General features: G+C 33.6%; 1 protein-coding gene across 1 annotated transcript; it reads right to left on the reverse strand.

Annotated features, from left to right (window-relative positions):
• Nucleotides 1-940: 940 nt before the first annotated feature.
• On the reverse strand, nucleotides 941-7,916 carry LOC133326854 (glutamate receptor ionotropic, kainate 1-like; the record flags this gene model as incomplete). Its single annotated transcript, XM_061535460.1, has 11 exons — nucleotides 941-1,160; nucleotides 1,221-1,497; nucleotides 1,638-1,722; nucleotides 1,777-1,980; nucleotides 2,047-2,277; nucleotides 3,606-3,769; nucleotides 3,836-4,139; nucleotides 4,202-4,392; nucleotides 4,443-4,659; nucleotides 4,716-4,876; nucleotides 7,792-7,916. Coding segments are annotated over 11 exons (2,179 nt in total), but the record flags the coding sequence as incomplete, so codon positions are not given.
• Nucleotides 7,917-14,465: the final 6,549 nt, after the last annotated feature.

Genomic DNA, 14,465 nt, shown 5'->3' on the forward strand with positions numbered 1-14,465 from the left:
GGGAGCACAAAATGAAGAAGTGGTTAGACCACCGGAACAAGTAAATTATGGGCAACAGTTAAGTCACTTTCGAAATAACACGCGCACCACTTCGACGTAACTCGAAGAGGTGCGCGTTATTTTTGGACGAAAAGGAGGAGTGGATATAGAGAAAACAAATCTCGGGCCTTGTTTGAAACATTGCATAATCAAATACATAGATGAACTTGTAAATTTCCTCCATCTGAGGAATATGAAAATATTCGCCGCAAAAGCTACAACCACACTGTTCACCACATGGACGACTGAAATGAAGTTCCACCTGAACATAATGGTCGATGGAGGACTAATTCTGATCTCAAACTACCACAAGCTACTGTTAGTAATATCTGCTTAATCCACTGCTTTATGCGATAATCTGAGAAGTAGGAAGAGGGTCCTCAAGTCCCTATCGGAAATCACCCACATCTACTGTAGCAGAGGAGAAGCAGCTGCCACTACAAACTCAAGTAGTATTAGCTCAACTAAGATCAGGTTAGTGCAACCTCCTCAATTCGTATTGGGCAAGAATGTACGGCTCTATATCTAACACAATACACGTTGCACCTCTTCAACAACCACGATCCAAATTGATTGGTTTTATAACGGAGGTCTGACCCGAGCGGAGTCCTTACTGTCAACAAGAAGAAGTATTAAGGACAAACATTACCCAAAAAGAATCTGCAATGCTAAAACCTGTTCAACGTTTTACTTTGTTTTTAGTCGCCATGAACGCGGAATGCCAAAATATATCATCTTCGGTTTAGAAAATATATCAAAAAGTAGACCATGGTAATTGATGTTTTGAATTCATTGCTGTTGAAACACGTTTTGAAAAAAATATAAGCCCTTTTCAAATCGCATGCTTATCCTATGAGTCCAACTGGATGTTTACTTTAGTTGTCTTCTTTATCATATCGTATCATCCCTCCCAACTTACCGCAAAGAAATTCCTTGTTGCTCCATTCTTTTTCGCTCCATATTGCACACCACCTTTATTCTCGGCCAAATCTTTGACATTTTCCAAAACTGTTGTTGGATTTTCAATGGTTAAGAAAGCGGCCAAATTGGCCGTGTATGATGATACTATAATCAGGGTAAAGAAACACCAGATGGCAGCAACGGTACGGGTGGAAAGAGCCCTAGAAGAAAATTACGTCTTAATATTTTCCGATTTAAAATATTATAAAGAACAAACTCACTTCGGGGCAATTTCTGAACCCTGCTGCAAGAATGCACCGGTTGTAAACCACAGGGCACTATTGATGGTAAATTGATTTTCCAATTCTTCGGGTTCTTCTATACAGGGATAAGGATTATCCCATTCGGTTGGGGAGAGGCGACCCAATATAAAGAAACACAAGGACACCGAAAGAAATGATATGCCTAAATATTTCCAAACTTGTTTAGAGAAGGGGTCCATGAACGAGAAGGTGGTGGGTTCACTTTTCTGCGGCTTTAGATATAAAATGGCAATGCCTAAAATAATAAAACGTACACAAAGAAAACCAATATAATTATAAAATCAATTAAAATCAAGTTGATACAACATTTTTTCTTAAAAATTATATTATTTTGTGTGTTTATATCTAATACGTATTTGTTTTGTAAATATTTACCTGTATTCATAAACGGTATAGTAAAGTCTACAACTTCTTCACGTTCCGAGGTAATTGTCAAATCAGTAATAGCCAAATCAGCTTCCTGCAAAATCTTCTATTATCTTCAGATACAAGTTTATATTTCCTCCATACTTACCCCATCAATAATTTGTTTCAACATTCCCGTTGTTGTATTTGTGGTCTTATTAAATGAACCATAATCGGAGCCACCATTTCGCAACGTGAAATTAAAACCCAAAATATCTGCCAATTCCTTAATTAAATCTACACCGTAACCCTGGTACATATTGTTGCCATTTAATTTTTTGTGTGATTCCACCAAGCTGGCATAGGGTGGATTCTGTAGAAAAACAATTTGAATATTTATTCGAGATAAGGAGGACATTTCAATATTATTAGAACTTACGGGAACGGATATCAGCACAACATAGGTTTTATTAACCATAGAATTGTCATCGAGCAATATTGTTTGCCTCTGCTGTGGTGGCCTTTCAAATGTGAAATTTTTATTCTCTTCCCAAACACCAATTTTTACAAGACCCGTTGGCTGAAGTTCTATAACATCAAGTTTGTAACCTTTACGTCGAAATCCATCAAAGTATATACGTCCAGTCAGGGTATTTTTGTCGAAATCCAACTGAAATACCAAAATAGAATATTTTAAGACTCTCTACAGATAAACGTTATTATGTATATAAGGCCCTCCATAGTTCTTCCTCGAGATCCAACGAATGCCTTCAATAAATGGAGGACCGTCCTCAGCATACGGAAATCGTAGACAGGCCAAAATATATAATAATATATTGTGTAGGTTCTTAAAATATCCACGCCTTGAAAAAATATTCTTTAAAAAATCCACGCCTTGTTGTTGTTGACCCTTGAAAAAATATTCTTTAAAAAATCCAAGCCTTGTTGTTGTTGACCCTTGAAAAATATTCTTTAAAAAATCCAAGCCTTGTTGTTGTTGACCCTTGAAAAAATATTCTTTAAAAAATCCACGCCTTATTGTTGTTGACCCTTGAAAAAATATTCTTTAAAAGATCCAAGCCTTGTTGTTGACCCTTGAAAAAATATTCTTTAAAAAATCCAAGCCTTGTTGTTGTTGACCCTTGAAAAATATTCTTTAAAAAATCCAAGCCTTGTTGTTGTTGACTCTTGAAAAAATATTCTTTAAAAAATCCAAGCCTTGTTGTTGTTGACCCTTGAAAAATATTCTTTTAAAAATCCAAGCCTTGTTGTTGTTGACCCCTGAAAAAATATTCTTTAAAAAATCCAAGCCTTGTTTTTGTTGACCCTTGAAAAAATATTCTTTAAAAAATCCAAGCCTTGTTATTGTTGACCCTAGAGGAAATATTCTTTAAAAAGTCCAAGCCTTGTTGACCCTTGTGCTAGTTCTTGAGAAAATATTCTTCAAAAAATCCAAGCCTTGTTGACCCTTGTGTTAGTCCTTGAGAAAATATTGTTTAAAAAACCCACGCCTTGTGTTATTTCTTGAAAAAATATTGTTTAAAAAACCCAAGCCTTGTTGACCCTTGTGTTAGTCCTTGAGAAAATATTGTTTAAAAAACCCACGCCTTGTGTTATTTCTTGAAAAAATATTGTTTAAAAAATCCACGCCTTGTGTTAGTTGTTGAGAAAATATTGTTTAAAAAACCCACGCCTTGTGTTATTTCTTGAAAAAATATTGTTTAAAAAACCCAAGCCTTGTGTTAGTCCTTGAGAAGATATTGTTTAAAAAATCCACGCCTAGTGATAGTCCTTGAGAAAATATTGTTAAAAAAATCCACGCCTTGTGTTAGTCCTTGTGAAAGTATGATTTTAAAAATTCATGCCTTGTGGAGGTCTTCAAATAAAAATTTCTTTAAAAAAATCAGGCCTTGTGTAGGACCTTGACAAATATTTTTTAAAAAAATTAGTCCTTGTGTAGGTCCTTGAAAAAATATTCTTTAAAAGTACAAGTCTTACCGATCTCATGTAATTTTTAAAAGTAGACCCATCTTCCTGCACATTATCGGCATCCAATTTACAATCCAGCGGTTGCGGAACATATTGTATATTTTTAGTGGTCTCAGCAAAAGCAATGACGGCATCATAAAGTAAAGCCATTTCCAGGGTTATGGGACAGGAACCTAAGATAAAGTTTTGAAATTAAAAATAAATAAATAAAACCTGCAAAAAATAAATAATCTACCCACCATTCCTAATAATTTCATTATCAATTTCCCGAAGGCGAATACGATTCTGTGTCTCTACATCATCGGGATCAATTTCCGCAGCATCGACACGATCAATTTCATTGTAACGTTCATCATCGGACAATTTTTGTAAATAGCCCATTTCACGCATAAGATTTTGCACCTCAGGTTTTTCCGCGGAGAACATGCGAAATCCAGTAATATTGGCATCACTATATTTATATTCCTCCAAATCGAAGGTGTGGAAATCCAAATTGCCAATAATATAGGTATAATCTTCATTCATGATACCAACTTGTTGGGCCTAGAACAAAAATATTTTTTTTAAAAGAAAAATTCGAAATAATTTCAAAATTTCCAACTTACCTGTTTTAAAACCTCTGCCACCGATTCCGAAGAACCCACAACAACTAAACGATTATCCACCGATTTGCGAACTCTTCTCAAAACCGATTTATAATTGCCATTTAAATTTAGATCATAACGTAAAACGGATATAACGGGGCCATTGCTGCCGTAGATGGTCATAAGGGCATTTAAAATGCTGAGATAACCAGCTGAAATAAGAAATATTTTAAAATTGTCATATACATCATTCCACACTTACCATTCTCATAAAGAAAAATATAACGACTCCATTCAAATGCTGAAATTACAGCATGTAGAGCCTGGGCTATATCTGCCGGATGTGGATGTAAATTGAATCCCTCATTGGCCTCACTCATGTGTGACATAATGTAGGGTACATCTTTCCTGTCGCATACATTCATCAAATGTTGACCTGTGGATAAGGCGGATGGGCCAAATACACCACCAATGCCACCCTATAGAATATATATTTTTAAATATTTGTATCAGTCGGAATTATAGCAATACTTACCTGCATCATACGACACAGACGATCAACACCTTGCATAGAATTTCCGTAATTTATTTCGGCATGCTGCACTTCCAGTTGTGTTGTCAATTCGGCATTGATAATATTTGTGGCATTCTCAAAGGTGTTGCGTAGCAATTCCGAATTTAGATCCGTAATAAGGCCTAATGAAATGGAAGAAGTTAATTTCGGGAAATATTGATAATCTGTTGGAAATAATAGTTTTTATTTCTTATGAGAATAATTATTATTTTAACATATATATGTATATGGGCAATATTACCAATTTTTTAAACTAGCTGAAGCTTCTTTATAACGCAGATATTATTAAATTATATGAGAAAAATGGAATAGTTTTGGATTTATTGATTTGTCGTGGCAAACTTTTCATGATATTGACCTCCAAAGTTTATTATCGCCGAATCTGTGTCTACTTCGATATAAAACAATTAAAAAAGGTGTTAAGTTCGGCCGGGTCGAACTTGGGATATCCTCCGCCATATGTTAGTACAGGCATTATTTTTGGTATGTTCCCTATATTTTCATTTCACGTAACTATCAGTAAGTTACGTGAAATGAAAATATAGGGAACATACCAAAAATAATGCCTATACTAACAACTGTACCAAGCGATTGTTATAAACCATAATGTAAAAATGTTAGGAATTTTTAATGGGGTCTTTTTTTAATCTCAAAATCCCAAAATGTGGATTGATTTGCTACCAAATAATAACTGAAAGTACTAAACGATAGCATTTTGGTCGAAAAATACGCTCAAATCCCCAAAGGGTACGGTTATATGGGGGTCATATTTATAATTTTTAGTGGAAAATTTTGTTAAGCAATAGGAACCCTGTACGAAATTTCACTGAATTCATATGAAAAACTCGCTAAGGAACCGCAAAATATCGAAAATTTGGGGATGGGAGCTATGCCTAAACGTGGACCGATATAGCCCATCTTCGAACTTAACCTGCCTGCAGACTAAAGACGATTATATGCAAAATTTTTGGGTTCTATATCAATTCGTTTAGACGTTAGAGTTATTACAACAGATGGACATGCAAATGTTCAAGAATATATACTTTACAGGTTCGGAAATGATTATTTCCATGAGTTACAAACCGAAAAACCAGATTAATATACCCTCTCTACTATGGTGGAGGGTATAAAAAGGGGGCGTAGACCCCTATACACAGGTAATTCCAGTCACTTCAGTGTAAAAAATTGTCGAAATGTTTGTGGGACCTTTATATTAGGGTTATGCCAAAACATGAACCCAAATCGAAAAAGTTTTTCAGAAAATTTTCCCACACTTCAAGAATTCAAAGTTCCAGTCACATCAAAATGGAAATGCGGATGGGGATATAGACACTTTGATATGAGGGAAATGAGCCACATATAAAAATATATATATTTATAACCTAAGTTTCTTTGGACCAAGTTCGATTCAGACAATTTCAAAGAGATTTACATAAGGCCTTTCGTTTGTCTGGCTGGTTGGTGAGAGATATCGGAGAGATATCTTTCTTGTACAAACAACATTGGCTGGTAATCCAATGTACATATCTGTTCTTTATAACCAAATCGATTTCATGGCTGGGGTATGAAAAATTCTTATGGGGATAAAAACACCTGGCGAGTATACTAAGAATCCAGAGGGATGTTGCAGATTATTTTTGGGTTAGATATCTTCAGTCAAATCGGAGGAGGAATATTTTTGTCAAGCATAACCCTCTAATTCATTTTGTGAACTGTAAACTAAGTGACACACATCGATTTTTTTTACTTCCAAATATTTTACAAACATTTCTCTCGTGAGATTTACACTCAGAAAAAGTGACTGCTCTTAGGTCATTTGCACAGTATGTTCGTCAATTCCAAACATACTGTGCAAATGTTCAAAGTTATGCCTTAACAAATTCGGAGCTCTTTTGTGATTTCAACAGACAGCCGATCAATCTACGCTGATGATGAAGATAGTCCATAAAAATATGTAATTGAGAACCAACGCTAATGACTCAGAGATTTGTCCTAAAATCGCAAAATCTAAAAATGTGGACCGATGTCGAATTTGACCTGCCTGCAGACAAAAGACAACCCTATGTAAAATTTCAGCACCCTATCTCAATTCCTTCAGAAGATAACGTGATTACAACAGACAGACAATTTCACCCTGATCAAAAATATACAAGTATATATAGTTGGAAATGAATATTTCGATGAGTTACAAACGGAATGACAAAATTAATATATCCTTCATACTATGGTGGAGGGTATAAAAATATTAGCGTACCTCTGATGTCTGGATCTCGGGATCACTGTACAGCTCTGTCCCCTTTTGAGAATCTGCCACGAGTGGTACTTATAACACTATGCAACAAAATTGAGCTTATTGGAAAAAATGGAAAATTCATTATTGGAACAAAATTCTTTTTGGAGTATATTAAGAACTCAGAAGGACAAATTCACCATAGGTCAAAAAGAAATCAATAATTGATTTATTAAATTTTATTAAAATCCAATCTAGAACATTTGTGATTTTATTATTATTGTCCAGCCAATACTTAAAAATATTTAAATTTTTAAGTGTCACGATTTTTTAAGTAATTTTCTATAATTATTGAATATACATCCGCTACTATTTTATATAAATATACTACTTCAAAAATTAAAATTTTGCATCAGAATCCTGTTATTGGGTCTATAATACTTTGCAACTAATTTATTTATTTATTTTTATGCAAATATTGAGATTAATTCATGTTTATATCGACGCCTCCGAACCATAGTATGCTAAGTCGACTTATCATGTTTTAAAGTTCATTTCGTTTTTAGATACTACGGTCCTTAATTTAAACTCTATGAAATTTTGGTAATCATCGGCCAATCCAAACCAAAGTTATAAGCAAAAATGTACTTAGCATTGCACGTAAGATATAAGAAACGTCCATACTTTGAGAGCTTCTACTGAAAAACTCACTTTTCAGACTTAGCATACTATGGTTCGGAGGTGTCGATATGTTATCTTTCACAAACATATTTCAGCATATACATCTATAATTTAAATTATGCTTACCAATCGGTATGCGACCACCGGCCTGTAACGATATACCACCATAACCATAATTATCTCGTTGTCCTTTAATAGGATGTTGAATAAATATAATTGTTATTAACACTAAAAACACAATTTCACGATATATTTTTTCCACGATAATAAACATTTTGTTTGTTTGGTTTTACATTCTCCGCTTTTCCGATATGTTTTCTAAATAAATAAAAAACTATTTTTAGCTTTTGCCGACAATGGGACAGCACCAACAAATATCACAACAAAAACGTGTCAACCAACGCGTCTCATGCAATGTTTTTCGTCAAACAAATTTTCCGTGTTCCGCGTTCGTATCATCCAAACAAATGCATGGATGAAGAGTTCAATATGGACTGATCTTAAAAAAAAAGAAAGAACAAAAAATGAGCAGATGAGGATTCCAGTGACTAAGGAGAGAAAGCTTTTTTTGAAAGAAAAACTTTCCAAAATGTAAAAAATCGAACACTTTATTTTATTCACATTTGAATTTTATTTAAAAATTATCACAATAATAAAATTTGTTTTAAAAAATATACTAAAAAGCTAGAAAAATCTTAAATTTAAGAAATATGTATAATTGTTTGTATATTTTTATGGTGTAAAATACTTCGAAATTATTTAAAAACATAAAAATTGTCTACATTACAAAACAAGATGGATATTGTTGTTTATATTTATTATATTTATAATTATTCTAAAGTAGATATATTCAATATTATTAACTAATATTTATAGTTAACCTACATTTGTATTTGTATTGTATAATACATATTGTGGCACATTTTTGTATTTTATATCATCGTTGGTGTATCTTGCTTGTGAGTGTGGGTGGGTGAGTGCTTTAGTGATTGTTTAATATCGTCTTATGCTGATAGATGGCGTTGTTGATCATTTGTATTATATATTTGTTGCAATAGCTAAAAAAAAGAAAAACAAAGTTATTGAAATAATGGAAATGTAAATAAATGTAATAAGTAAGAACGTGGTTTAGTTCGGACGGACCGAACTATTACACACCTCAGGAGAAATGTAAGGGGACCAGATTTGGGAAATGAATGACATCAAGAGCAAATTAAACAATTTTTATGCCCTTCACCACACTGTGGTACAGGGTATTATGTCTTTGTGCATATGTTTGTAACAGGCAAAAATAATCGAGATAGACCCATGGTTCCTTTTGAGAATATGCATAGAATCACTTTCTGAGTCGATTTATGCATGTCCGTCTGTCTGTCCGTCCGTCCATGTATTTTTGTTAACAAAGTACAGGTCGCATTTATGATCCTATTTCGATGAAATTTGGCACAAGTCACTTATTTGGCCCAAGGACGAACCCTATAGAAATTGGGAAAAATCGGTTCAGATTTAGATATAGCTCCCATATATTTTTTCGTCCGATTTAAGGCAAATGGGGCACCAAAGTCCCTCTATATCATTCGATTTGCACGAAATTTGGCACAGAGTACTGAATTAGGTCCAGAAAGATGTGTGCAAAGTTTCGAGAAATCGGTTCAGATTTAGATATAGCTCTCATATATAGTTTCGTCCGATTTAAAGTAAATGGTGCACCAAAGTCCCTAAATATCATTAGATTTGCACGAAATTTGGCACAGCGTAATGAATTAGGCCTAGAATGATGTGTGCTGAGTTTCATTAAAATCGGTTCAGATTTAGATATAGCTCCCATATATAGTTTCGTCCGATTTAAGGTAAATGGTGCACCAAAGTCCCTAAATATCATTCGATTTGCATGAAATTTAACACAGAGTACTATATTAGGTGCAGAATGATGTGTGCCAAGTTTCGAGAAAATCGGTTCAGATTTAGATATAGCTCCCATATATAGTTTCGTCCGATTTAAGGTAAATGGTGCACCAAAATCCCTATATATCATTCGATTTGCACGAAATTTGGCACAACGTAATGAATTAGGCCTAGAATGATGTGTGGTGAGTTTGATTAAAATCGGTTCAGATTTAGATATAGCTCCCATATATATTTTCGTCCGATTTTATGTAAATGGTCCACCAAAGTCCCTATATATCTTTCGATTTGCACGAAATTTAGCAGTTTCGTGAAAATCGGTTCAGATTTAGATATAGCTCCCATATATAGTTTTGTCCAATTTAAGGTAAATGGTGTACCAAAGTCCCTTAATATCTTTCGGTTTGCACGAAATTTGGCACAGCGTAATGAATTAGGTCTAGAATGATGTGTGTTAAATTTCCTGAAATCGGTTCAGATTTAGATATAGTTTCTATATCTGAGCAAATGAAAAAATTAGTATAGGTTGCAGAATTACATTTTAATGGATCCAACTTCATTTTGATGGTCCTATTAAAAAGCGACGTCTGTTAGGATTCATCTGTTGAATATACCCAAAGTGGTGAAGGGTATCATATTGTCGGCCCCGTCCGACTTTACTACTTTCCTTACTGGTTTTAAATAGATAACATCAAGGAAAAAAATTACAATTTGTTTAATACATAAAAATAATGTAAATATGTATTGGTCGGTTCACAAACCTGCAGGAATCTTGAATTGGCTGACATTGTTTTCGATTAGATGATTATAGAAGTAGATAACAGATATAGGACATACATTTTATAGATGACAAACCGTTAAAAGAGGGCGTATGATCACCTTAGTAAGAGAAAGAAAGATTTTCCACCCGAGGAAGAACGATTTATCCCAAATACCGAACAATGGGGTACTGTTATGTGAGGGCTACCCTGAAACTAGATAGATTTTCTATTTAATGAGAATTCAATATGAAATTTAAAAATGAAACAAATTTGGTATAAATGAACAAATATTTATAATTTTTATTAAGGATATTGATTGAAAAAAGTTCTTTAATGTCACAAAATACAGAATAATGGATATTGAGATATTGAGTGCTGTATAGTTATTTCAACAGACATTGATTCAGATTCCGATCAAGAATATATGTATATGGGCAATGTTGCCAATTTTTTAACATAGCTGAAGCGGAGGTTCACCCCTTTATAACTCGGGAACTACTTAAGTATATGAAAACAAGTGAATAGTTTTGGGTTAATTAATCTGTCGTTGCAAACTGTTCATGATATTGACCTCCAAACTTTATTTTGGTGGAAGCTGTGTCTACTTCCAAAAACACGAAATTTGGCAAAAAATGTTTTTTAAAATATCGCGGATTTATTTGCGTTTTCTGTGTATCATTTCCGCTTCAATAAATGACCTCATACGGATTTTGATCTTTTTCGAAAAGAGAACTTTAAAAACTTCAGCCGAAAGAGAGATGTACACAATTTATCTCAAAAGTAGATTTTGCTGGCACATCCATGGTTCTTAATGGACCACATTGAAATGGTATAGATCGATGTATTTTTTTAGGGTGCACACCGAAATCGGATGCGCGTTAATGGCATATGGAGTTTTCGGAAATTATTCGCGTTTTACGATTTTTTGGGTACTTCAATGTAACGTGCGGCACATCTTAGCCGTCAAATGAAATTTCGCAAAATATATATGGATTGGAAGATAAACTTCAGTACTTCCTGGAAACCGCATGCGCATCAAATGATTTTGAGATTTACGCGATTTACACGCAATTTAAAATGTATATTTCATAATATTATTTTATTTTAAGATTTATTCCTATTTATAGAATTCTAAGATTTAACGGAAGGGTCTTGATATAATCCGCAAGGCGTATACTTATACACAAAAAGTGATTATTATATATGTCAATTTTTCGGCGAAATTCGGGTAAAATAACAGAATAACCCCAACATTTTTTATCTGAAATTTCTTGTATACAATTAAAAAAATAAATATGATGACATTATTTTTTCGAACCAAAAACAAATATTTTTCCTCAATATCTTGTTTTGTTGTCGCTTTGATTTAGAAACCGCTACACGGACTTGTGTGATTTTGATATCATTTGATTCACCATGGTGTTTAGATTATGTACATTTTTTTAAATTAATTTTTAGGTGTGTGTATGTCATTAATATAATGAAAATATTGATGTAATCTGCTATATTTTTTTATTTTTTTCATATTTCGCGAATATGTGCAACTTTATCGCGATTATTATAATATATTCATATTATTATTTTACGGAGCAAGATATATATCAACGTTTTTGGTCAATATAATTAATGGCGTAATTTTAAGATTTTTTTCTTATGCCCAAAATTAAAACCTCGATAACTTTTGCGCGCATCGACCAAAAATTTGATCGCGAACGGTTTCGGAGTCAGAACATTTTTCTCTATATGTGTACCAAAAATCATTGATGTGCCACAAAAACAAAAAAGCAGATTTTTTGAAAATGGAATATTAAAAAATTGGCAATATTGCCCATATACTTTATGGGCTCTCAGGTGAACATTTGGAAGTCTTACAAACGGAATGATAAATTTAATACTTGGATGAAAGTAATTCTTCACATGGAAACTGGAAAGCAAAAAAAAAAAAAAAAAAAAAAAACAGCCAATGGAAAAATTAAGATGCGTGCTTTCATTGTTAAAAAATTGCGAATGCGTCTTTTTTGAACACCTGTTTCTATATGAAGGAATTGCCAAATCGAAACAAAATTTAAGTTTCGAAATCACTTAACTTTTTTCTGTTTATACCGCGCTTTATGTGCTAGGCTTAGAATTTTCCGAACTGCCCTCGTATGTTAACTCTACTTCTTATAGAATCTCCTCCACATATGGAAAATATTTGGTAAAAACGTATATTTATATTTTACTTGGAACGAATGATGCATATACTTTCATTCAAACTTGACATATACACTGGTGGTGGTTGAAAAAAAAAATCTATGGAAAACTAAATTGGCCCAACTTTTGCATAGTCAAAACTCAAGCAACATTTTGATTTTTTCTTATAAATAAGCAAATTTTGCTAGTAATCGACAGCGCACCTACGAGGCATTGAATCAATAAAATGTTCAATTTGATCCTTGGGTATACTATTCCTAGCATCCTGGACCTTGGGAAAAGGTTATGTCTATTTGTTTATGAAACCCTTTTGATTTTGCTATCTATGATACCCTAAAAAAATTTATAGGGTAGGTTAGGTTATTGATATATATATATACATATATATATCGAACCATTTCTGTTGATGTTGCTGTTTTCTTCCGTTCACTTCCTTGACGTCGGGCAACGCTACCAGTATCTCGGTAACGAGTGATAGTACGAGACACAAAAGATTTATTCACATTTTAATGCTGGAGTGCTCTAATAAAGAACTCAAACTATCACGCTTGAATTCCATCAGGAATTACATTTTTTCTGGATAATTCTCACCAAAATTTTTTGGTACGCTTGTAAACTGGAATAATTTTAACAGCTGTCGGACGAATGGCTTAGAAATTACAGCAGTCTGAAGTTGCTTGCAATTTAACCTCAACCTGTATATCGAACTCCATTAAAATAAAAACATCACCATACCATTATTGTAATACTGAGACTTGAGCCTTTAGTATTTTGATCTTCTAACTGTAATTTCGTGTCTGAGCTCTTTATATTCAACTTTATTTCACCCGAGAACATAATATTTCTCCTCTAAGTCGTATTCCAAATAATACGAGCTTTTTCAGAAATAATATGGCTTTCATGATAATTTCCGGCTCGTTCAGCTCGTTCACGCTCTGTTCTTCAATTTATATTCAACGATAACCGTCTCACAAATTCCTTTGAACTCTTAAATGGGTATTTTTTACGACTTGATGTTATTTTGCAGTCTTCTTCCGTGATGATCGTCCACTAGCAATTTAGTTGCATAAAACCAATTTATAATGCGAGAAATCACGGACTTATTTATGGATTATTTCTCCAAAATAATTTTTGTGACACATTTTTCCATAATCTTACCAGTGATTATGCTGTTTTTTTCGTTGTACTGTATAATTTTCTAGCCATTTTTATAAAAATAAATAAATTAATATTATTAAATAAACAAGTGAAAACGCATTAAGTTCGGCCGGGCCGAACTTTGGATACCCTCCACCATAGATATACTGACATGTACTAGAAATGAAAATATAGGGAACATACCAAAAAGTGGACCTATACCGACATTTCTAAAAAGGGATTATGTAAACCATAATACAAATTTCAGAAATTTTTAATCGATAATTATGCCCTCTGCCTTATGGCTAATAAGGGTGTATACAATTTAACACGGTGAAAATGTGCCTCATCGAAATATTGGTTCTAGACCCCAAAGTTTCTTTGGACCAAATCCGTTTCAGAAAATTTACATTTCATCCAAACTTTGCCCATCTTATTATTTCTTCCAAACTTAGTTCAAATTCAAAGATGGGGAATATCGGTCCACTCCTTCTGGAACCTCCACACAGGGGCTAGGTCTAAATGCGGCTATAGTTCATTTGGTAGGGAGATTTGTTACTATATACAACTACAAAATACCAAATTGCAGCAAATTCGGTTAAAAAACGCGCTCAAGAACCCCAAAATACCGAAATTTGGGGGTACCCTTACATGGGGGCTATCCGAAAAAATTAACCTGTATTCATATTTTTTGTGAGGAGATTTGGTACCTATTAAGGACTCAAAATACTAAATTACAGCCAATTCGGTTTGGCCAATTCTGGCCAAACCCCCCCAAAACCTGGAAATTGTGAGGTACCATTA

Source organism: Musca vetustissima, unplaced genomic scaffold (assembly GCF_032173495.1).
Source record: "Musca vetustissima isolate MV318-11 ecotype Yass unplaced genomic scaffold, APGP_CSIRO_Mvet_v1 utg47948, whole genome shotgun sequence".
In the NCBI taxonomy this organism is placed as follows: domain Eukaryota; kingdom Metazoa; phylum Arthropoda; class Insecta; order Diptera; family Muscidae; genus Musca; species Musca vetustissima.